The following is a 26,425-nucleotide window of genomic DNA, read 5'->3' on the forward strand; positions in this document are numbered from 1 at the left end:
AATCGTGTTTTTACATGTTCATGGTTTAATAGTATTATTGATCTTCTGTCTATCCATCCAGTCAGGTTTTTTTTAAATTTAGTTTCTATCTGCATTTGAGACTGCTGCTATCATGTTGGCTACGTAGCTAGGTTGGCTTCTATTTTTTTTTTAGCTTCGCAAAGCTGAATTATTAATCGTGTATTTACATGTTCAGTCACTGTGAATGTCCATTTCGCGTTCTCAACTCTCATTTTCGAGAGGATATAGTATCTGAGATGGTTTAAAATACAAATCTGTGATACACAATAGAAAAAGGAGAGAGTGTGGAATCCAATGAGCCAGCTTGTACCTAAGTTACGGTCAGAGCGAAAAAAGATACGTCCATCACTGCCCCTCAAGTCCTTCACTGTAACGTTCCTCATCTACGAATCTTTCATCCTCGCTCAAATTAATGGGGTAATCGTCACTTTCTCGGTCCGAATCTCTTTCGCTCCATTGTAAACGGGGAATTGTGAGCAGCACTACCGCTTGTGACGTCACGCTACTTCCGGTACAGGCAAGGCTTTTTTTTATCAGCGAGCAAAAGTTGCGAACTTTATCGTCGATTTTCTCTACTAAATCCTTTCAGCAAAAATATGGCAATATCGCGAAATGATCAAGTATGACACATAGAATGGATCTGCTATTCCCGTTTAAATAAAAAAATGTCATTTCAGTAGGCCTTTAAATCAATTTTGCCTTCCGTCATACTTCCTCCAAATGAGCTGTTTGGAAATTGCTCCTGTTTGTGACGCCCGGTTCCCAATTAGCAACTGCCAATGCTACATTTGTGCGACATAGCAAGCGCTGCAGACTACGCTCGCATTTTCACACTTATCGTATAATCACTTTTTTGCCACTTTATAAAATGCTTTAACAGATTTGTTGCATTGTACATAACTTGTACATCGGCTTAATTTGCTGCTTAATCTGATTGGCTGCTGTCTGGGGCATTTTCGCAAAGTCTGATGGAGTTATAATGATTACAGCCCGGCACTGTAATCAACCTGAAATATATCTCGATCAGATATCGCAGAGCATTAGCCTTATCGTAAGATTAGCATTATAACGTACAAATAGGCCTTGGCCGATATTCGATACGTCAATTAACCGACGATATATAAAAATTAAGTCTAAGTTTTCCCAGCTTTGATAAATCGCCATGTGCATGCTTCAAGAGCATTCTCTTTTGCATCGGTTTCTGCGGCTGTGGCCGTATGTACTACAAATAAACGTGATAACCGCGTTAAAACTTCAGACGGTTAGTATTACTACGCGTATTCAATGAAAGTGATCAAAGGACCGTCATTCATAACTGCACTAATACGGACAGACTGACGCTAGCTCGCTTAAATGCTAACATGTAAACAATAGACAGTAGCATCTTTCCCCATTACGAAACATTATTCCCAATCTAAACTTGTACAAACACATTACTGTTCAAACAAGTGAGCGACAGTATTCACATTAAACTTCAAGGACGTGCTGTTTTTGCACAAAGTCATCAATAATCTCGACGGTGTAAAGTTGAAACGGACGGACACAAACTGGGTTCCACAGGAAGTGAACTAACAAGAATTCACAAATTGAAAGTGAAACAACTGATCACATGTTACAATTTTTTAAATAAAAGAACATTTAAACACACAAATAAAAATAAAATGGCTCTTATGAAGTCAGAACAAAATATGTTTCCTCTGCCAAGAAAGTATATTGTGTCTTTTTAAAATTGAAGTGTGTGTACAATTACTTTTTGAGCAAATTCAACAATACCACAATAATGATAACCATGATCATTTTGGTCATCATTACTTTATTTAACAATTGTATTTATTGTTTTGGTTGTTCACCCCTACCCCTTCCTTAACAGACCGGACTTATTTTATTGATTTTGGTTGGGTTTTTTTTTATTAAAGTGCAACATTTTGCTTACAGACAGTACATTATTTGTTTGGTATTAAAACGTTTACATTTCAATTACAATTAGGGCTGGGCGATATGGCCTTTTTTTAATATCTCGATATTTTTGGGCCATGTCACGATACATGATATATATCTCGATATTTTGCCTTAGCCTTGAATGAACACTTGATGCATATAATCACAGCAGTATGATGATTCTATGTGTCTACATTAAAACATTCTTGTTCATACTGCATTAATATATGCTCATTTTAACTGTCATGCAGAGGGAAATCACAACTACCGTAAGTCAATTGACCAAAACTGTATTTATAAACAGTTATTAAGCAGTGGCACAAACATTCATGTCATTTCAAAACCGAAAGTGCAAGATTGTCAGAGACGTTTTAAAACAAGCTATTAGTGCACTTTTGTGCATGATGTCACTAAGATGACATATCAAAACAACACTAAATTAAAGTGCACTTTTTGTACAGATCACCACTACAATAGTTTAAAACAAATAAAGTGCACTTTTGTGCTTGGGCATTTTGTTGGTGTGGCACCGAACGGAGATGTTGACATGCGGAGTTTTAAGCACTCTTCATTCTCTAGCGGGTGACTTTTCAAATGATGCTACATATTAGCAGTAATGCTACGTTTTGTAGCAACGCTTTTGCCCCCACACTTGACAAATTACGGTTGTCTGTTCGACATGTTCCCACTTGAAGCCAAACCACCGCCAGACGATGGACCCCCTGCTGTTTTTCTTGGAAATTAATCCTTCCTTCAATTGTTACCAGATTCGCACCTTCTTTCTCTTGTATTACCACTCGCACCACAGCTAACGTTACCCATGCCGCTACCTCTCGCGTATACGTACAGTATGTGACGTATGTAAAAAGGTGCGCCTGTTTTATCTCTGTGACAAGCTGAGACAAGAAAGAGTGAGAAGAGCCTGTAGTGTAATGCCCGCAGCTAAAAGCAACTGCGTGAGAACATATACTCTAATATCACGATATAGTCATTTTCTATATCGCACAGAGACAAACCCGCGATATATCGAGTATATCGGTATATCGCCCAGCCCTAATTACAATGTTCAAATACATGAGAAATAATTGCATTTGAAATGGTGTACTTGTCATTGCATGAGTGCTAAAATTGGGTTTAAAAAATATTTGCAATGATATTATCGGCAATAATTTGTAGGTCAATTTAGGCAAAATTACATGTGACTTTTTGGAAAGAATTTTGTCCGAGTTACACCTTTTTTTCTGTCTTCCTCCTCTGTGTGCAGGCTTTCTGTGTTGACTTGGGCCGCACCTATATGGCGTGTGTGAGCGGGGAATTTTGCCAGGCACAGCACCTCACCACAGTGGAGAAGTGAATCGACAGCCCCGCGAGGGACTACGCTACCCAGAAACCCCCTTGACTGGCCAGTGCACTCGGAACCGCTGACTTTGAAAAGGCCCTCCTGGGATATCGCGTAGTCCTTGGCCCCGACTGTCCCGCCGACACGACATCTTTGCTTTCCGCTTTCTCTTTGAACAGCCAATCACAAACAGCTCTCCTGAATGGGGTAAACTGATTGGATGACTCTTGGATAGTCTCTCCATCTTTTTCTTTTTGTTTTTTTTCAAAATTCTTTTAAATTTTGGTTGTTTGGTTTTTATTGACTTTTTTTTTTCTTTTTTTTTTTACATTCTGGAGTTTTGTGGACTAGTTTTTGTTCCCCTTCCTGTGTGTACATCATCCTCATAGTTGACCCATCCTCTCCACGTGTTGTCATCTTTATTTATTCAACCATTTCCACAAATCTCCTTTTACTGACTTCTGAGCCTGAACGTTGTTTTTTGTTTTGTAAGAGTTTCGCATTGTAATTGTTTTTTCCCAAAGCCGTCTCGCCAACATGAACCGCCCCGCTGCAGTCGAGATCACTTACGAGTGCATGAAGTTCCTCATCACCCACAATCCCACCAACGCCACGCTTAACAAGTTCACCGAGGTATGCCTGCGGACGTTGAGTTTATATGTGCGCGTGTTAACGAGTGGTCCAAAAATTGCCTTCTGTGTTTTTCGCGCCAGGAACTGAAAAAGTTCTCCGTGCAAACTTTGGTGAGGGTGTGCGAATCCACCTACGACAAGGCTCCTGTGGAGAAGGAGGGGATCCAGGTTTTGGTACGAGGTTGCCTCCGCCTTTATTGTTATCTTGTGTTCTGATCCTCTTTTGTCAGCTGTGCATTTGTGTCTGGCTCTAAAGGACTGGCCTTTCGATGATGGCGCCCCTCCTCCCACCCATATTGTGGACGACTGGCTCAAGCTGCTCAACACCAAGTTTCGAGAGGAACCCGGCTGCTGCATCGCCGTGCACTGTGTTGCCGGGCTCGGCCGGTGAGTGGACTAAACGACTCATTGAAGACACAGTTTAGTAGCGCTGGGAAGTAAATTGGCAACAACTTGTTTAAGGAGTCTATAATAGTGTTTCTTAACCCCAAAAATATATGTTTCTTAGTAGAGATGTCCGATAATGGCTTTTTTGCAGATATTCCGATATTGTCCAACTCTTAATTACCGATTCCGATATCAACCGATACAGATATATACAGTCGTGGAATTAACACATTATTATGCCTAATTTTGTTGTGATGCCCCGCTGGATGCATTAAACAATGTAACAAGGTTTTACAAAATAAATCAACTCAAGTTATGGAAAAAAATGCCAACATGGCACTGCCATATTTATTATTGAAGTCACAAAGTGCATTATTTTTTTTAACATGCCTCAAAACAGCAGCTTGGAATTTGGGACATTCTCTCCCTGAGAGAGCATGAGGAGGTTGAGGTGGGCGGGGTTGAGTTTGGGGGTAGGGAGTAGCGGGGGGTGTATATTGTAGCGTCCCGGAAGAGTTGGTGCTGCAAGGGGTTCTGGGTATTTGTTCTGTTGTGTTTATGTTGTTACGGTGCGGATGTTCTCCCGAAATGTGTTTATCATTCTTGTTTGGTGTGGGTTCACAGTGTGGCGCATATTTGTAACAGTGTTAAAGTTGTTTATACGGTCACCCTCAGTGTGACCTGTATGGCTGTTGACCAAATATGCATTGCATTCACTTGTGTGTGTGAAAACCCGTAGATATTATGTGATTGGGCCGGCACGCAAAGGCAGTGCCTTTAAGGGAACGCCTCCAATATTGTTGTCTGGGTGGAAATCGGGAGAAATTCGGGAGAATGGTTGCCCCGGGAGATTTTCGGGAGGGGCACTGAAATTCGGGAGTCTCCCGGGAAAATCGGGAGGGTTGGCAAGTATGACTGGGAGACTCAACTGCTCTGTACTTCTCCCTACGTCCTTGTACCACTCCGTACAGCGGCGTTTTAAAAAGTCATACATTATACTTTTTGAAACCGATACCGATCATTTCCGATATTACATTTTAAAGCATTTATCGGCAGATAATATCGGCTGTCCGATATTATCGGACATCTGTATTTCTTAGCTGTGGTTCGAATAGGCCGCATAGGTACTCTGTCGCAATTCACTTTTCCACCACTTGTGGCAGTAATGACCATCTCAAACCAGAATAATGTATAAAGAAAGTATGGCCAACTGGGTTTCAGGCGATCCCCTCAATGATTGGTCAAAAGGCACTCATGTGACTACAGGGCGCCATGTTTGCTACTTACTTTGCGCTAATGCTATGTGTTTGCAACGCTTCCTCGTTAATTTTTTTGCCGGGTAAAAATGCCCTGTTGCGCCGCATGGGGCTGCTTGACCCGTGAGAATCGCGGGGAACTTTTTAAATCGCTTCCCCTACAACCCGGAAAGAAGACAAGTATGGAAATGAAGGTTTGTTATCACCACTGGAGAGCCGCCGATTACAGTTTCTTGTAAAACTAAAATATTGCAATTCGGTGACGGCAGAAGAGAAAGTCAAACACGGATACAAACAGACAAATATTGAAAAAGTAAAGGAAACCACATTTTGGGTGTAAATAATAGATGGGGAAGTGAAATGGAAATCTCATAAAAAATATACAACATAAAGTGGCGAGCAATTTGCAAAAAATAAAACAAAATATGTTCTAGACCAAAAATCACTCCATATTCTCTACTGCTCGCCAGTGTTACCATACCTGAGTTATTGTGCAGAAATATGGAGAAATAATCACAAAAGTACACTTAAGCCTGGTGTATACTCTTGCATAGCTTGCGTACGCGTACATAGCCTCCCGCAAGGCTTAACCCTTGTGTGGTGTTATGGTCTGTGGGACCCGTTTTAATTTTTTATTAAAAGAAAAATGATACAATGAATTAATTTTTCAAACTGAGACTCACTGACTGGCTCATTTCAGGTGAAAAACATATCAGAATACATATTTAATGACCACACACCATACACCTCCCCCACTACACATTTCTATTACATATAAGATGTCCGGGTCCACTGGAACCGGGGCTAATAGAAGTGTGGAAATTGATGTTCTGTGTAACACACACACACACACACACACCAGGCATAGACAGGAGAAGGACAGAGTGTAGGTGCACAGAACATCAGAGGGTCAAATGTATGAGAAAATGAGAGCAGACAGTGTTGACAAACAATGTTGCAACCTTGTGTGGGAACCGCAGGTGCAGAAACACAAAAGAAGAATCCTTGTGGGATTTTCCGTGCAACGTTCATATAGTTGTTACTCAGCCAGCGTTTGTGGGTCTGATGGACCCGCTGCATTTTGTGGCTTTTAATGCCTCACAAACACTTTGATGTTAAAATACTGAACAGATGTTTATTGGGACAAGGTAAACATCTGTCCAGTATTTTAACATAAAAGTGTTTGATTGTGAGGCATTAAAAGCCACAAAATGCAACGGGTCCATCAGACCCACAAACGCTGGCTGAGTAACAACAATATGAACATTACACAAGGGTTAAGACAGAATGCAGAGCTTTGATTGGTCAGTTTTTGCCCAGGAGGGTCCCTGAACAAAAGCAAGCAGACTCTGTGCTTGAAATGCACAAAATATTGGATGAAATAAAACAGTGATTGAACATTTGCATGAATACTGACATTGATTACTTAATATTTCAGTGCGCTGGAAAAATAATGACTGAATGTAGGTGTTTCAAAGTAAGACTCTTTTCAACATTTATTGCCAACAACAGATTCACTTCTGACACATGCTTTCTCATGCACACACGTCTTTCTCTCTCACACAACACTTCTCATTCTCCGTCAATCTTTCAGGCACGGTAGATTTACGAACATTTATGAACCTTGACTATGGCCATACAAATTAACACCAGCATGTCGTTAACTTATAAAAATCATTCAATAGTTTTGTTTATTTACAATTACACGAGAGCTCTCTCTTGTCCCCATGTCCCGCATGGCCGAATAGCGTGGCAAATATTAGCGTCCTCTGTCGCAACTGGTTCAGAAGTAGCACAGTCCGTCTTCACCGAGGTATTTTCCTCTGGTTTAGAAGCGTCCATTAAAAGTAATCTGATGATTGTGAATGATTAGTTCCAGTGTCGACAAAGAGGTCATCGATCGTCACTTCACAGGAAGAAAATATAGTATTTAGTTAACTGCAGTTGCTCCATCTGGAAACACTGCCCCTTAGTGTTTTGGAAGAGAATTACAAGTGTGGCGCCACCCCCCACAGAAGGGACCTATGAATCAAACAAGGCACGTTGGTACAAAACATAGCGATCAGTTAGAATACATTATGAGTGATACATACAGTGACTACAAGTACGTTCAACTCAGACACCACAGTTGACATAATTCACACAAAAGTCACAATTTCTCCGTGATTGTTGGTCCAAAGATAATGAAGAGTTTGGCAAAATGAGTCTAAAGTTATTTTTTGGTGGTTCTGTGTATTTTTTTAACGTTAATTACGCCGTCGAGTGCGTGTTAGTGCCTGCTGGTCACGAAGCAGTGCAGACATGTAGTGTCACATACGGCCGCAAAATTGTACTTTCACAAAATAAAAGCATGTTTTACCGTAAGCGTTTCATGTTTAGAGTTATATATAAACTTATTATTTTGGTTTATCTCGTCGTGTCAAAACGACAGCAATTGCATGCATCCGGGCACAGCCGTACACATCCTTGGTAGCAAACATGGCGCCTCTCGTTTAGTTGGCTATACTCTTTATACACCACTCCGTCTCAAACAGAAGAGGTCTGGAGCTAAAATCATAGAGAAGTTTCTTAAGCGCAACAATTATGACCAAAGCGGTGAAGCTGTCTTTTCATTTGAAGATTAATTTTATTGAAAGTTTATTTAAGAAACATATATTAATAATTTTATAAATTTTCTTAGAATGTATTTGTTTCTCAGCACTGTCCTTCACGCTCATTATGTTCTTTCCTATTCTTGGAAAACAAAGGAAGAGTAACGAGTAAAACCGAATGTTCACTGTGGCATTTGCTACACCAGCTGATGTCGGGGATGCTTGTAATCACCAAAAATGATTCCCAGGCGTGGCACCGCTGCTGCCCACTGCTCCCCTCACCTCCCAGGGGGTGAACAAATGGATGGGTCAAATGCAGAGGACATAGGGCTGGGCGATATGGCCTTTTTTTAATATTTCAATATTTTTAGGCCATGTCACGATACACGATATATATCTCTATATTTTGCCTTAGCCTTGAATGAACACTTGATGCATATAATCACAGCAGTATGATGATTCTATGTGTCTACATTAAAACATTCTTGTTCATACTGCATTGATATATGCTCATTTTAAACTTTCATGCAGAGAGGGAAATCACAACCAAGTCAATTGACCAAAAGTGTATTTATTAAACAGTTATTAAGCAGTGGCACAAACATTCATGTCATTTCAAAACAGAAAGTGCAAGATTGTCAGAGACATTTTAAAACAAGCTATGAGTGCACTTTTGTGCATGATGTCACTAAGATGACATATCAAGACAACACTAAATTAAAGTGCACTTTTTGTACAGAACGCCACTACAATAGTTTAAAACAAATAAAGTGCACTTTTGTGCATGATGTCACACAAGATATTTCAATAACTCACATAAAAATGAGCTGCGTAATAGGAAATCAAATAGTGTATGTCCTTCGCTGTGTGGTAGGGTCCTGCGGACGTTATCTCCTTCTGTTGTTGACTATTTGTTTCATACTGTGTTGATGTGGAAATGGTTGTCTCGGCACTTTGTTGGTGTGGCACCGAACGGAGATGTTGACATGCGGAGTAAGCACTCTTCATTCTCTAGCGGGTGACTTTTCAAATGATGCTACATATTAGCAGTAATGCTACTTTTTGTAGCAACGCTTTTGCCCCACACTTGACAAATTACGTTGTGTGTTCGACATATTTCCACTTGAAGCCAAACCACCGCCAGACGATGGACCCCCTGCTGTTTTTCTTGGGAATTAATTCTTCCTTCATTTGTTACCAGATTCGCACCTTCTTTCTCTCGTATTACCACTCGCACCACAGCTAACGTTACCCATGCCGCTACCTCTCTGCTCCGCGAGGGCGTATACGTATGTGACGTATATAAGAAGGTGCGCTTGTTTTATGTCTCTGTGAGAAGGAGAGACAACAAAGAGTGAGAAGAGCCTGTAGTGCAGGGGTGTCCAAAGTGCGGCCCGCAGCTAATTGTTTACCGGCCCGCCACACATTCTGGAAATGCTATTGCAGAAATAAAAAATAAACATTAAAAAAAGTAGAATGAGGTGAAATCTAACTAGAAAAAGTTGCAATGTTGACACAAAGCTGCCATGCAGGCTGTTTTTTTCTTCTTTTGTCTATCTTTGTTTTTCTTTTTTTGCCATTGCTAAAAAAAACCCAAAAAAAGCAATGTTATAATGAATTATTGACCTATTCAAGGCTCCAATTATTTCAAATATTTCACTTTAAAATGTTTTATGTGGAAAATATTGCATATTTGTGTGGTTGCCATACAAAAACATTGTTTTCTTTGACAAAAGAGCATAAAACAAACAAAATAATAATTCAAACGTAAAATTGACAGATATATCTGAAGTTGATCTCGTAACTTAAGTGTTGAAAGTAAAAAAAAAGTAATACAAATGTATCACTTTGAGTGGGGCACCTTTTTTATCCTAAATATATTTAATGGGATTTTATTTATCTTTTCACTGTGATTACTCAAAAATAACAATATCAATGGTGTCTTGCATTATTGATGTTTTAAGGCTGTAATTACTTCACATCTAATATTGCTTTCTGAATGTTTTTGGCAGTGGGGGAAATACTGCATATTTCAGTTTTATTATAAAAAACAAAGTTGTCTTGACAGAAAAGGCATAAAACCTTTTTGTTTTTTTTAAATTTTATATCAACCTAAAGTTGATATAATGTAGAGATTTACTGTAAGCGTTAAATAAAAAATAATAATTTGACTTGTTTTTAACATTTTAATGACTTAGACCCTTTATGGTCCCCGGGAGCCCTAAAGGTATAAAAAAACAAAATCCATATATTTTGTTATGATTTGAAAATGAAAACTATCAAAATGGCCCCCGCAGGCTTTAATTTTTTCGTGTGCGGTCCTCAGTGGAAAAAGTTTGGACACCCCTGCTGTAGTGTAATGCCCGCAGCTAAAAGCAACTGCGTGAGAACGTATACTCGAATATCACGATATAGTCATTTTCTATATCGCACAGACAAACCCGCGATATGTCGAGTATATCGATATATCGCCCAGCCCTAAGAGGACAAATTTCACCACACCTAGTGTGTGTGTGTGTGACAATCATTGGTACTTTAACTTAAGTCAAAGCATAACAATTAGAGACAGCTCTTATCTCAAAACACTCTAAAGCTGGGGCATTCCTAAATTGAGGTACCACTGTATTTCCTTTAGACAGCAAACATGTTTTACAATATCATTACGAACTGGAAAAATATCAGCCTTTTTTATATGTTCTTTGAACCCACTCATGGTGGTGGTGGTCTTGCTATATTCTGTGGTCACTTTGAGGACGTTAAGGGTAGCAATAAAAGGTCCAGCTTGTCGCTCCGCTCTCGAGTTCTACTGAACAACACCAGCACACTCATGTTGTAGTGTCCACTTGTATTTTTCCATTCATGAAGTGTTAAAAAAATAACAAGAGATTGAGTTAACAACAAAGGAAGTTCCCCAGGCTCTGGATTCTCCTTGGCAGCATCGCTAGCCAAAAGTCTGCTTAGATCTCCGCTTCTGTACCAAATAAATGTACCGTTACACCCCTATGTCGTAAAAAATCCATTTCCATTTCTATGGTTATCATTACACATTTCTTTTATGTAATGCATCTCTCTGCTTATTTAATCCTCTTCTAAAATGACTGTTTTTATGTCTGTGGGAGGAGAGAAAAAAGCCCAATGGAAGTAGATTTTACCCAAATGCAATGGTGCATTTGAATATGGCAACTGCCATTGGCGTCATCCTGTGGTTGCTACAACAACGTTCAACATACTGGGAGTTATTTTTAGCGTATTTGTGTTGGCCCTAACGTTGGCAAGAGCAGCTGAGTGCGGGGCCGAGCCCAGCAAATGGCAGCACGGGTTGCAGATTATGTTAGCTATTGTTTACCACACTTGGATGCTGTGTGAATATATGGAACTCTCGCTGCTCTTTAAATAGACCTTGAAGTGCTGAGTTTATCGATCATAAGGCTTGACGGCGCTGCGAGGCGACCTCCTCGTAACGCTTGTGATCAGTCCGTCGGTCATGAGGCGGTCCTGGCGGGGCGCGCGCACATGCGCCGACTCAATCCGCCGCCAGCGTGGCAGACAATTACAAACAAGCCGTGCTCAATGATAATTCCAAAACAAAAGTAGGCAGGAGCACATGATGTGGGCAAGCTGGTGCAAAGTGGTCTCTCCTGACAACACAAGGCACATTGAGGCCAATCGGATCTCTGTGGCTTCCAGCGTTTTTTGCATTCCGGATGTTATATAATTGGCACTACTCGTCAAGGAGCTCCAGCTTAGCGTCTCCGCTCAGGTCTCGTTCTCAACAGAATAACGCTCGCCCTTTTTCCTTTGAAATAAGTGTCCATTTCTCACATGCAGTGTTGACTTTGTTGACTAAAATGTTCGTCTTCGTCATCGTCGACAATGTATTTTCCCTTGACTAAAATAGGACGATAACGAATGAAAACAGAAGCACGCTGACTATAACAATGACAAAATTAGTTGACACAGCAGACAACAAATGAGAACAAAAGGTAGACATAGACAAGATCCAATTATATTTAATTTGATTGAGTTATTCAGTCACAGTTGCATGTTTGAGAGGAGCAGGGGATAATCACCTCGGGCATCCAATCAGTCTTTGTAGGGCACGGTGTTTTAATTGTGACACACCTCAGTACAAGGGTCAAAAGAATGCAGCTTTTTTATTTTGTAAAAAACAACTAAAAACATACTGTGTATATATTTAGAGACAAAACGTTGTCAACTCTGTTATGGTGACAAAGTATTTTGTTATTATTATTAGTGAGAAAAGGTCAGATTTTTTAGCCATTTTTTTGCCATTTCTACTGTTCTTTTTTCCCATGTAAGAATGGAATAATGATAATATTACGATTGTGTAACTGCATAACCTAGTGCAGGGGTCGGCAACCTTTACCACTCAAAGAGCCATTTTGACCCGTTTCACAAATTAACGAAAACAATGGGAGCCACAAAACTCTTTTGAAATTTAAAATGAAATAACAGTGCATACAAAGTTTTTTTTTGCTTTGTGCTATGTATAAACCAGGGGTCTCAGACACGCGGCCCGCACCTTAATATGAAAATGTAATGTTAGTGCGGCCCGCGAGTTTTATATGAATGGCGCTTGACAGCGTCATACTTGCCAACCCTCCCGATGTTTCCAGGAGACTCCCGAATTTCAGGTCAACTATTCTCTCTAATTACTGTTGATTTTCGCCCAAACAGCAATAATAAGGGCGTGCCGTGATGGCATTGCCTTTAGCGCCCTCTACATCCTGTACATACTGCGTGCCAGCCCAGTTACATGTTATATGAGGCTTCTGCAGACACACATGAGTGACTGCAAGGCATACTTGATCAACAGCCATACAGGTTACGCTGAGGGTGGCCGTATAAACAACTTTAACACTCTATTACTAATATGCGCCACACTGCGAACCCACACCAAACAAGAATGACAAACACATTTCGGGAGAACATCCGCACCGTAACACAACAGAACAAATACCCAGAATCCCATGCATCCCTAACTCTTCCGGGCTACATTATACACCCCTGCTACCACCATACCCACCCTCCTCCGTGCGTTGGTTGAGGTGGGCGGGGTTTGGTGGTAGCGGGGGTGTATAATGTAGCCCGGAAGAGTTAGGGATGCATGGGATTCTGGGTATTTGTTCTGTTGTGTTTGTTGTGTTACAGTGCGGATGTTCTCCCGAAATGTGTTTGTCATTCTTGTTTGGTATGGGTTCACAGTGTGGCGCATATTAAGAGTGTTAAAGTTGTTTATACGGCCACCCTCAGTGTGACTTGTATGGCTGTTGACCAAGTATGCCTTGCAGTCACTTACGTGTGTAAGCAGAGGCCGTATACAACATGTGACTGGGCCGGCACGCAGATAGTATGGTGAAAAAGCGGACGCGAGGACAGGATGTAGAGGACACTAATAAAGGCAGTGCCAACACGGCACGCCCTCAATATTGTTGACCTGGTGAAAATCGGAGAATATTTGCTCCGGGATATTTCCGGGAGAGGCACTGAAATCCGGAAGTCTCCCGGTAAAATCGGGAGGGTCGGCAAGTATGAAGCTGAGCCGCATCAGAGTGGTCAAAGAGCCGCATGCGGCTCCGGAGCCGCGGGTTGCCGACCCCTGACCTAGTGTATAAAAAATTCTGCCCATACGAAAATATTAATGTTCAGTTACACATACAGTACAGGCCAAAAGTTTGGACACACCTTCTCATTTCAATGCGTTTTCTTTATTTTCATGACTACCGTATTTTTCGGATTATAAGTCGCAATTTTTTTCATAGTTTGGCCGTGGGTGCGACATATACTCCGGAGCGACTTATATGTGAAATTATTAACACATTACCGTAAAATATCAAATAATATTATTTATGTCATTCGCGTAAGAGACGAAGCAAATGGCAGCAATCGTCACACACACGTCAACCAATAAGAATTCGGCGGGGGAGTGTCATGGCAGAAGTGCATTGTGGGTCATGGGATGCTAACTGCTATATGCTACTGCCGTAGCTATAAAAATGGATCACATCAACATTGGCGGTAACTTATAAAAACTGAGAAGGACTGAACAAAAATGGCACCGAAAAGGAAATCATATACTGCAGATTACAATTTGGATATAGTGAAATATGCAGCAGAGAACGGCAATCGAGCAGCAGAAAGGACATACCAGAGGCGACACCGGGGAGGAAGATTTCATCGGATTTAGCCATCGGGAGTGACAGATTGTTTGGTAAACGTATAGGATGTTCTATGTGTTAGTTATTTGAATGACTCTTGCCATGATGTGTTGCGTTAACATACCAGGCACATTCTCAGTTGGTTATTTATGCCTCATATAACGTACACTTATTCAGCCTGTTGTTCACTATTCTTTATTTATTTTAAAATGCCTTTCAAATGTCTATTCTTGGTGTTGGATTTTATCAAATAAACTACCTCCAAAAATGCGACTTATACTCCAGTGCGACGTATATATGTTTTTTTCCTACTTTATTGTGCATTTTCGGCCGGTGCGACGTATACTCCAGAGCGACTTATACTCCGAAAAATACGGTATTTACATTGTAGATTGTCACTGAAGGCATCAAAACTATGAATGAACACATGTGGAGTTATGTACTTCACAAAAAAAGGTGAAATAACTGAAAACATGTTTTATATTTTAGTTTCTTCACAATAGCCACCCTTTGCTCTGATTGTTGCTTTGCACACTCTTGGCATTCTCTCCATGAGCTTCAAGCACACCTGTAAAGTGAAAACCATTTTCACCATCGGCAATAATTTGTAGGCCCAGGCCCATCTTCATATGAACATTTTAGTCATACAATTCAACATTTGAACAACAAATAAACGTTTGGATTCAGCTAAATGAACAACAAGCAGTAAAGTTAGTGTGAAATGTGGTTATTGATATAATCCTAGAGTGCAGGTCTTGCTGTGGATTTAGTTTTTGAAATGCCTTGCAAAAACCTCAAGTGGTATTAAGAAAACTTCAAAGATGCTTTATCCTTTATACTCAAAATGTACTGTTATTTTGGTCGACTAAAACAACAATTTAGACGACCTGTCAAAAGACGGTGACTAAAACTGAATTATAAACTGCGGTCCTACTGCTCACATGCAAGAAACCCAAGTTTACGCCCCGAGAGAGTTGCGATCTGACCTGCCAGTTTTTTTTGTTCATATTTATTTTTCTTTGCGGCTCTCTTTCTGGTGAGAAAGGAGGACAGTGTCTTATTGTAACATGGCACCATGACGTGTGCGAGGTATGAACCCGGTGCACCAGCAGGGCAGCAGTCAACCTGTACACCCCCGGTGATTTCCCAGGCTTGTTTCCCAGGTTCAAACCGCCAATCCTCTGCCCCGCCGTAGCACCAATGAACCATGTGAACTGTGCCATTTAATCTTCTATTCTCTCCTCCCCGCCCCCCTCACCTTGTGCCGCATTTTTGGACCTCTCAGCGCTCCTGTCCTGGTGGCCTTGGCTCTCATTGAGACCGGAATGAAGTATGAGGATGCTGTGCAGTTCATAAGGCAGTAAGTGTCTTTACTTTCACTTTTAGCATAACTATGTTACAATTATGTTTGGAATCATTTCTCATCTCAACTTGGACAACAGGAAACAGGACCCCGCCAAAATAAAGTCAATACAAACTAGTACGGCATATACCGTAAATCAGGGGTGTCATGGCTGGCCTCTGAGGACCACTTGTAACAGTGCATGATATATGAATACAAGTAACAGTGCATAACATATGAATATAAGTAACAGTGAATAATATATGAATATAAGTAACAGCGCATAATATATGAATACAAGTAACAGTGCATGATATATGAATACAAGTAACAGTGCATAATATATGAATACAAGTAACAGTGCATAATATATGAATACAAGTAACAGTGCATAATATATGAATATAAGTAACAGTGCATGATATATGAATATAAGTAACAGTGAATAATATATGAATACAAGTAACAGTGCATAATATTTGAATACAAGTAACAGTGCATAGTATATGAATATACACTACCGTTCAAAAGTTTGGGGTCACCCAAACAAATTTGTGGAATAGCCTTCATTTCTAAGAACAAGAATAGACTGTCGAGTTTTAGATGAAAGTTCTCTTTTTCTGGCCATTTTGAGCGTTTAATTGACCCCACAAATGTGATGCTCCAGAAACTCAATTTGCTCAAAGGAAGGTCAGTTTTGTAGCTTCTGTAACGAGCTAAACTGTTTTCAGATGTGTGAACATGATTGCACAAGGGTTTTCTAATCATCAATTAGCCTTCTGAGCCAATGAGCACACACATTGTACCATTAGAACACTGGAGTGATAGTTGCTGGAAATGGGCCTCTATACACCTATGTAGATATTGCACCAAAAACCAGACATTTGCAGCTAGAATAGTCATTTACCACATTAGCAATGTATAGAGTTTATTTCTTTAAAGTTAAGACTAGTTTAAAGTTATCTTCATTGAAAAGTACAGTGCTTTTCCTTAAAAAATAAGGACATTTCAATGTGACCCCAAACTTTTGAACGGTAGTGTAAGTAACAGTGAATAATATATGAATACAAGTAACAGTGCATAATATATGAATACAAGTAACAGTGCATAATATATGAATACAAGTAACAGTGCATGATATAGGAATACAAGTAAAAGTGTATTAAATAGGAATATAAGTAACATTGCATAACATAAGTAACAGTGCATGATATATGAATATAAGTAATATAAGTAACAGTGCATAATATATGAATACTAGTAACAGTGCATAATATATGAACACAAGTAACAGTGCATAATATATGAATACAAGTAACAGTGCATTAAATATGAATATAAGTAACAGGGCATAACATAAGTAACCGTGCATAATATATGAATATAAGTAACAGTGCATAATATATGAATATAAGTAACAGTGCATAATATATGAATATAAGTAACAGTGAATAATATATTAATATAAGTAACAGTGCATGGTATATGAATACAAGTAACAGTGCATTAAATAGGCATATAAGTAACAGTGCATAATATATTAATATAAGTAACAGTGCATGATATATGAATACAAGTAACTGCATTAAATAGGCATATAAGTAACAGTGCATAATATATTAATATAAGTAACAGTGCATGATATATGAATACAAGTAACAGTGCATTAAATAGGCATATAAGTAACAGTGTATAATATATTAATATAAGTAACAGTGCATGATATATGAATACAAGTAACAGTGCATTAAATAGGCACATAAGTAACAGTGCATAATATATTAATATAAGTAACAACGCATGATATATGAATATAATTATTATATGAATATAAGTAACAGTGAATACTATATGAATATAAGTAACAGTGCATGATATATGAATATAAGTAACAGTGAATAATATATGAATATAAGTAACAGTGCATGATATATGAATATAAGTAACAGTTAATACATGAATATAAGTAACAGTGCATAATATATGAATACAAGTACTGGCAACAGCATAATATATGAATACAAGTAACAGTGAATAATATATGAATATAAGTAACAGTGAATAATATATGAATATAAGTAACTGAATAATATATGGATATAAGTAACAGTGCATAATATAAGTAACAGTGCATGATATAGGAATATAAGTAACAGTGCATGGTATAGGAATATAAGTAACAGTGAATAATATATGAATATAAGTAACAATGCATAATATATGAATATAAGTAACTGTGCATGATATATGAATATAAGTAACAGTGCATAAAATATGAATATAAATGCATAAGAATTTGCCTCATGATATTGCATAATTTCCTGAAGCGTTAGATCGCATGTGTCAAACTGAAGGCGTGGGAGCCAGACATGGCCCGCCACATTGTTTTTATGTTGCCCCTCCCCCCCCCCCCCCCCCACGTCCTATTTACAAGGCCTGCCCCATTGTTTATTTGTGGCACACCACACCCTTTAAAGTGTGTGTGTGGCCCATGAAAAGATGGAAATGTGCCTCAATAAAGCACATTGTCTTTCTAATTAGGTTTGCTTTTTCAATGTTGTTGCCAAAAGTACCAAAATATCTGCTTCTTATCTTGATTTACTGGATGACTTCAAAGCAAATGATCCATCCATTTTAAAAATGAATGATCCAATGCAAAGACAGTTGTATATCAAGTTTATATTCACTGTTACAAGGGCAGCCAGAACTGTGACGTGGCCTTCAATGGAAACCAGTTTGACACCCCTGCATTAGATTCGTAGTGTTTATTTATTTTAGTGTTAGTGTTTGTTTATTTTAATAGTATTTTTACAATGTGCCGTGGGCCTTTAAAACATTAGCTGTGGGCCGCAAATGGCCTCCGGGGCACACTTTTGACACCCCTGCTGTAGATAATAAAAAATTAAATCTGATAATTATTTCGATAAAAAGCAGAGCCTGGCGACGCATGCGCGTTTATCATAACTCTCTCGCGCTCTCTGTCTCTGCCCCTCCCTCACCAATGCTGCTGCGCGCACAATTTGTTTTGTTTTTAACCCCTTCTTAACCCTGAACGTACATTGAAAATACACGCAACCCTAACTCAAAATGCCGGACATTTGAGGCATTTAAGAAACTCCGCTCTGACAGCTCCGCAAAAGAGGACATGTCCGGTGAAAAGAGGACGTATGGTCAGTCTATCGTAGCCCGTTAGCTGTTAGCATGCCGTGTGTTGTGCCTCGGTGTGCATTGTTTACACAACGTGCGTTACGCTACTTAATATGTCCGAAACTCGTTCGGTACACCTCCGAACCGAACCGGAACCCCCGTACCGAAACGGTTCAATACAAATACACGTACCGTTACACCCCTACTAATTAGCCGCGCCGTTTTTACAAGCCACAGTATTTAGAGCGTAGGGAAAAATTATTCACATGTCCACGTGAGCATCATTTAAAGTGGACTTTGCCCTCATCTCTTGTCTCCACAGGAAGAGACGCGGCGCCTTCAACTCCAAACAGCTCCTTTACCTCGAGAAATACCGGCCCAAAATGCGCCTGCGCTTCAAGGATCCCAACGGCCACGCCTGCTGCGTGCAGTAAGGCGGCGCCGCCCCCTGCGCGTCTTGCCTCCAGCCGCGTGTGGAGCGCGAGCAGTAATTGTTGTGATGATTTGTAAACACTGAGTCATGGCTAATCCAACAGAGAACACGCGAGTAAACGCAATGAATGAATGCAGACCACGGGGTACACCAGCGGAACCAACGCAAGGTGAAAGCACACAAACGGGCCCACCACCTCCCGGTTCTACCCGGTTCTACTGTCAACCACGGCCCAACTTTCTTTTCAACTTGAGTCCATCCTATCTTTGATTCCTTCTTCCCTTCTTCCTTCAGCTTGGAATATTATTAGACTTCCATTTTTTTGTGATTTTTAAATTTTTTTTTTTTTTTTAAATTGACACAAAGTGGTGATGAAAAGATGCAATATGAAATGAAATTGAGAATTTTTATTCCCACAAATGGTGTTCTGATTGGAGCGATGTATCTTATAAACCATTTTTTCAACTGTCCATTTAGGTATTTGGGCTGTTTTGTGTGGGCACAAACAAGAAAATGCAGTAATGTTTTCTCCTTTTTTTAATTTTTTTTTTTTACCCTATTTCCTCTTTTTGCTTCAAGTCACTTTCATATTTTCTAAATATGTCTGCAATATTTATTCACAAGGTGATATGTGTAGGAGCGGGGCAGGGACACTGAATTCAACCCTTTTTGTTTGTCATCCTTTTAAGAGCCATGTCTTTTTTTTTTTTCTTTCTTTCTTGGAGTGCAATAATCTGTCCACATTGAAACCCGGTGAAACCACACACACGCACACACACACACACACAGACAGACAGACAGACAGGAAGTAGCAGGTACATTGGTTCTTAACAGTGCAACAGTAGGACTTCCCGTCTAATCGGCTTATTTAAGCACACGGCCTGAGATCCCATCTGGAGAAAGAATGAACATGGTCAGTTTTTTTATTGTTGTACCCCATTTTGAAAACATCCCCCCGATTCGTATTGGGTTCTTTAAAGATAAATAAAATGAAATAAAAAGCAATTCACGTCTCTTTTTGAAAGGGGTTTGCCGTGTTCCTAATAACGGCGTTGGTAAAGAGTAATCTAATTACTTTAAGGTCCGGTACAACGCAGTTAGCGTAGCTTGATGTAACTGGGCATGCTACTTTTGATATTTTTTTTAATTTCATTGATATTTATATATATATATATCCATCCATTTTCTACCGCTTGTCCCTTTCGGGGTCGCAGGGGGTGCTGGAGCCTATCTCAGGTGCATTTAGGCAGATATATATATATATATATATATATATATATATATATATATATATATATATATATATATATATATATATATATATATGTATATATGTTAGGGCTGCAACTAACGATTAATTTGATAATCGATGAAATGTCGATTATTACTTTGATTAATAATCGGATAAAAGAGACAAACTACATTTCTATCCTTTCCAGTATTTTATTGAAAAAAAACATACTGGTACCATACTTATTTTGATTATTGTTTCTCAGCTGTTTGTACACGTTGCAGTTTATAAATAAAGGTTTATAAAAAAATTGCCTCTGCGCATGCACAGCATAGATCCAACGAATCGATTACTAAATTGATCAACTATTTTTATAATCAATTTTAATCGATTTAATCAATTAGTTGTTGCAGCCCTTATATATATATATATATATAAATAACAATTTGTATTTATATTTATAATATATTACATGCACTATTTATTTTATTGATTATGTTTATGTCAACAAGATGGCGGCATAAAAGTTCAAGGCGGGAAATATATTTGTACTAATAAAAGAAAACAACATACGCACGTGTATGACCAAGGAATTAAGTTACAAACATGCCATCCAAATAATACATCGTTTGTTGACAAGAAGCGCACGCAAACAATATTTTTAACCTGAAAAGATTCAAGAGCTGCCGCTGCTAACGGCTTAAGCAAACAAAACTGTTTTTTTTATTTTTGTATATATATATATTTTTTTAGTTATTTTTATTTTGTTTATTATTTTTTTAAGCCAACAAAACAAGGCTCCGTTGAAATCCTCGATGACGTCACATGGCAACAGGCCCCGCCTTTTAAAAGCACAGACACGCACACTGCTTCATATAAAGCTAACGACTACAAATGCCAGATTATAATTTTTTTAAGTAACGTATTGTTTTCCCTACTAATTAATTACTTTTATTTAAGAGTAATTCTGTTATTAATGCTATGATTTTTTTGGTAAGGTAAAGATTAACTTTTTTTTTTTTAAGTATTTTTTTTTTTAAAGTAATTTTCAGAAGGGCGGCGACTACTACATGCACGGTATTTACGGCGTGGAGAAGTTTGCAGGTCGAAATGAAGTTAATGTTTTGGAGCACATTTCAAGCACGATTGAGCTGCAAATTCGCCCCCCGCGTCGTGAGTCAGCAGGACGCCATGGTGCTGAGAAATGACTCACTCTCCCATCTCGTAAGCTGCTTTAGTAGTAGCAGCACTTTTAATGGGCACACTAACAGCGCCCTCTGCCGCCTCAAGCATGCAATGACACCATACAAGCTCGAAAATACCATAAAAGGTAAATGTATATATTCAAATATTTTATTGTCCATACTGTCAAAAACTAACTACGGTGCCAATAGAACAAAAAGGCACATGAAGTAAAATCGGGCATAAAATCACAAAACACGATAAGCAGGTATAGTGTCCGTCGGCAATAACAGTCCCCGATAACCCGGACCAATTACAGGGTCATACCCGTCATTTGTGGTTCATTCTTTTTTATCTGCTCTGCATTCGTGTTTTCACACGATGAACACTTACATATATTTCTATTTTGATTTGATTCGCCTTTTATTACTACGTTTACAACGACAGCACGGTTGTCATTTCCGCTTCGAAGACGGAAAGAGACCGCTTCCGGGCTATCCGCCGCCGTGCAGCTTAACAGAATAAAAGCGGAAATGACGTTTCTGTGCATCGAGACGTTGTCCGTGCGTTGGCTAAACACGACAGTGACACCAAGTGGAATTAAAATGTACTACACATCCTCAAACATGTATTTACCTATTTTCTTATTTATTCTTAAATGTGTTTATTTTATTGATTTATTTTGTGCTAAAAAAAAAAAAGTACAACTTTACTCGAGCTAAAGTAGAATTTTTATTACCACAATAGAAATATACTTGATTAATGCACTTTATTTATGTATTTTTTTAGAGATGTCGGCAGGCCGATATTATTGGCCGATAAATGCTTTAAAATGTAATAAAATATTGGTATCATTTTTTTTATTATCGGTATCGGGTTTTAAATTTTTTATCTTTTTTAAATTAAATCTACATAAAAAACACAAGATACACTTACAATTAGTGCATTAACCCAAAAAACCTCCCTCCCCCATTTACACTCATTCACACAAAAGGGTTGTTTCTTTCTGTTATTAATATTCTGGTTCCTACATTATTAATCAATATATATCAATACAGTCTGCAAGGGATACAGTCCGTAAGCACACATGATTGTGCATGCTGCTGGTCCACTAATAGTACTAACCTGTAACAGTTAATTTTACTCATTTTCATTAATTACTAGTTTCTATGTAACTTTTTATATTTTACTTTTTTATTCAAGAAAATGTTTTTAATTTATTTATCTTATTTTATTTTATAATTTTTTTAAAAAAAGGACCTTATCTTCACCATACCTGGTTGTCCAAATTAGGCATAATAATGTGTTAATTCCACGACTGTATATATCGGTATCGGTTGATATCGGTATCGGTAATTAAGAGTTGGACAATATCAGAATATCGGATATCTGCAAAAAAGCCATTATCGGATATTCCTAATTTATATTTATATGCACTTTATTTATTTATTTATATTTATCTACAATCCGTTTGTAAGACAAGAACACATCTTTGTCTTTTCTGTGTGTTCTACATAGTAAAAAAAAAAAAAAAAAAAAACATTAAAAACTGCTAGAAAGAGGCGGCTAGCAGTGCAGGTAATGGAACTCATCTATTCCGCCTATAAAGCACGAAAAAAACACAATCCAACATGGCTTTATATAAATGGTGTGAGTATATAATCTAATAACAAGCATATTTATGCTAACACATTGTTTACATATTTTAGTCATCTTTAGCATTACATTAACTACTTTCATGAGCACACAGCAATGAACGCTGCTTCCACCAACAGCTAACCACCACTAACCCTGGTAGACTTGATGAGAGCCAACAGCGATGACCTTGTATTTTTGAGCCTGATTATAAGGAGGACGCGCTACACGTTTTATCGTGAAGCACTGAGCATCATCTAGCAGTATTGCTAAGTGCTAAACGTTTCATCAACAAGATAAAACGTAACAAAACAGTGACTTATAACGTCCGCTCGAACCGAGATGCTGACTGATGGGATGGTTGTATCTTTCAGCATCCCTTAAAACGAGCAAAACACTGTACATGTTATCGTGAACGTGCCTGCTTTTACGTGTACCCACATGTTGTCGGCAAGTGCGTTATATTGCGTAAATGAACGTGGAATAAATATTAGTGGACTGAACACAAAATATTATTTTTTAATGTGGCTCCTTTGCTGACTCAACATAAATAATCAAATAGGAAAAAAAAGCTAGCAAAAGTCAGCTGATATCGGACGCAATGGAATGTATCTATTCCGCCTGTAACACGCTCTAAAACCTCCAAAAGGCTCCCAGCGTTTTATACACATGCTGTCAGTATGTATGTGATGTAGTATCTGTTAACATTCATAACAACATGTCATATTTATGTATTTTGCTCATTTTAAAATACGACGGCAAATTTACTCTTTTCCTTCAACAACAACAACAACAACAACATGACTAATTATGGCAACGTCTGCTCTCTCCGAGATGCTGACTGATGGGATGGTTGTATCTTTCAGCATCCCTTAAAATGAGCAAAACACTGTACACGTTATCGTGAATGTGCCTGCTTTTACGTGTACCCACATGTTGTCGGCAAGTGCGTTATATTGCGTAAATGAACGTGGAATAAATATTAGTGGACTGAACACAAAATATAATTTTTAACGTGGCTCCTTTGCTGACTCAACATAAATAATCAAATAGTAAAAAAAAGCTAACAAAAGTCAGCTAATATCGGAGGCAATGGAATGTATCTTTCCGCCTGTAACGCGCTCTGAAAACCTCCAAAAGGCTCCCAGCGTTTTATACAGTATATATGTGATGTAGTATCTGGTAACATTCATAACAACATGTCATATCTTATGTATTTTGCTCATTTTAAAATACGGCGGCAAATTTACTATTTCCTTCAACAACAACACGACTAATCGTGGCAGACTTCAAAGACTACTTCGGGACAAACGATGCTCCAGAAACGTACATTATTGATCCTTAATCTAAGGAGGATTTAGACTTAGACAAACTTTATTGATCCACAAGGGAAAATCGTTCCACACAGTAGCTCAGTTACAAAGGATGGAAAGGAAAATGCACACCAGGGCACAAAAAGAGGGTGGAAATAAAATATATAAAGTAGAGTAAACATGTATTAGAAGCAGCATTGCTAAGTGCTAAACAAAATATACCAACATAATAAAATAATCACTTACTGTACAATCTCTGCTCTCACAGACTCAATAACTCCGTGGTGATGTTTTGGTGGATTGACAAAACTGAAACGATACAAAAAGAATGCCATTGTAAGTTAATACGTCATATTTGCTAATGCTAACAACGCTAGCTTGAAGACATTATGATAGCACGTACAAATAGGTATTAATACGCTCCTACAGACATCACACGTGGGACGGTTTAGTTATTAAGAACTGTTTTAGTTATATTGTAAAATGAAGGAACGCTATGGACGGCTTGAAGACTGCATGGCATTCTGGTTGAAAAAAACAAAACAAAACAGCAGCACCGGTAAATGGAAGGACGACGCGGCACCTGCAGGGAGCAAACTCGTCCAAAAGGTGGCGCCATATACACTATTAACTGTACATATACATTCACTGTATAAGCATACATATATACATACATGTACATATACATTCACTGTACAAACATACATAAACACATACATGTACATATACATTCACTGTACAAACATACATATACACATACATGTACATATACATTCACTGTACAAACATACATATACACATACATGTACATATACATTCACTGTACAAACATACATATATACATACATGTACATATACATTCACTGTACAAACACATATACACATACTGTACATATACATTCACTGTACAAGCATACATATATACATACATGTACATATACATTCACTGTACAAACATACATATACACATACATGTACATATACATTCACTGTACAAACATACATATACACATACTGTACATATACATTCACTGTACAAACATACATATACACATACTGTACATATACATTCACTGTACAAACATACATATACACATACATGTACATATACATTCACTGTACAAACATACATATACACATACATGTACATATACATTCACTGTACAAACATACATATATACATACATGTACATATACATTCACTGTACAAACATACATATACACATACTGTACATATACATTCACTGTACAAACATACATATGCACATACTGTACATATACATTCACTGTACAAACATACATATATACATACATGTACATATACATTCACTGTACAAACATACATATATACATACATGTATATATACATTCACAGTACAAACATACATATACACATACTGTACATATACATTCACTGTACAAACATACGTATACACATACATGTACATATACATTCACTGTACAAACATACATATACACATACATGTACATATACATTCACTGTACAAACATACATATATACATACATGTACATATACATTCACTGTACAAACATACATATATACATACATGTACATATACATTCACTGTAGAAACATACATATATACATACATGTACATATACATTCACTGTACAAACATACATATATACATACATGTACATATACATTCACTGTACAAACATACATATATACATACATGTACATATACATTCACTGTAGAAACATACATATACACATACATGTACATATACATTCACTGTACAAACATACATATATACATACATGTACATATACATT

General features: G+C 38.1%; 1 protein-coding gene across 1 annotated transcript in view; it reads left to right on the plus strand.

Annotated features, from left to right (window-relative positions):
* Positions 1-19,735, plus strand: part of ptp4a2b (protein tyrosine phosphatase 4A2b) — a 66,610-nt gene extending 46,875 nt beyond the window's left edge. The window contains exons 2-7 of the mRNA XM_062029320.1: positions 3,224-3,505; positions 3,823-3,931; positions 4,012-4,104; positions 4,187-4,317; positions 15,629-15,703; positions 19,155-19,735. Coding sequence (XP_061885304.1) covers positions 3,501-3,505; positions 3,823-3,931; positions 4,012-4,104; positions 4,187-4,317; positions 15,629-15,703; positions 19,155-19,266 — 525 coding nt within the window. The 5' untranslated portion in view covers positions 3,224-3,500 and the 3' untranslated portion in view covers positions 19,267-19,735. The remainder of the gene's footprint in view (positions 1-3,223; positions 3,506-3,822; positions 3,932-4,011; positions 4,105-4,186; positions 4,318-15,628; positions 15,704-19,154) is intronic.
* The last annotated feature ends 6,690 nt before the right edge of the window (positions 19,736-26,425 follow it).

The sequence above is a fragment of the Entelurus aequoreus genome, linkage group LG20 (assembly GCF_033978785.1).
Source record: "Entelurus aequoreus isolate RoL-2023_Sb linkage group LG20, RoL_Eaeq_v1.1, whole genome shotgun sequence".
Classification (NCBI taxonomy): Eukaryota; Metazoa; Chordata; class Actinopteri; order Syngnathiformes; family Syngnathidae; genus Entelurus; species Entelurus aequoreus.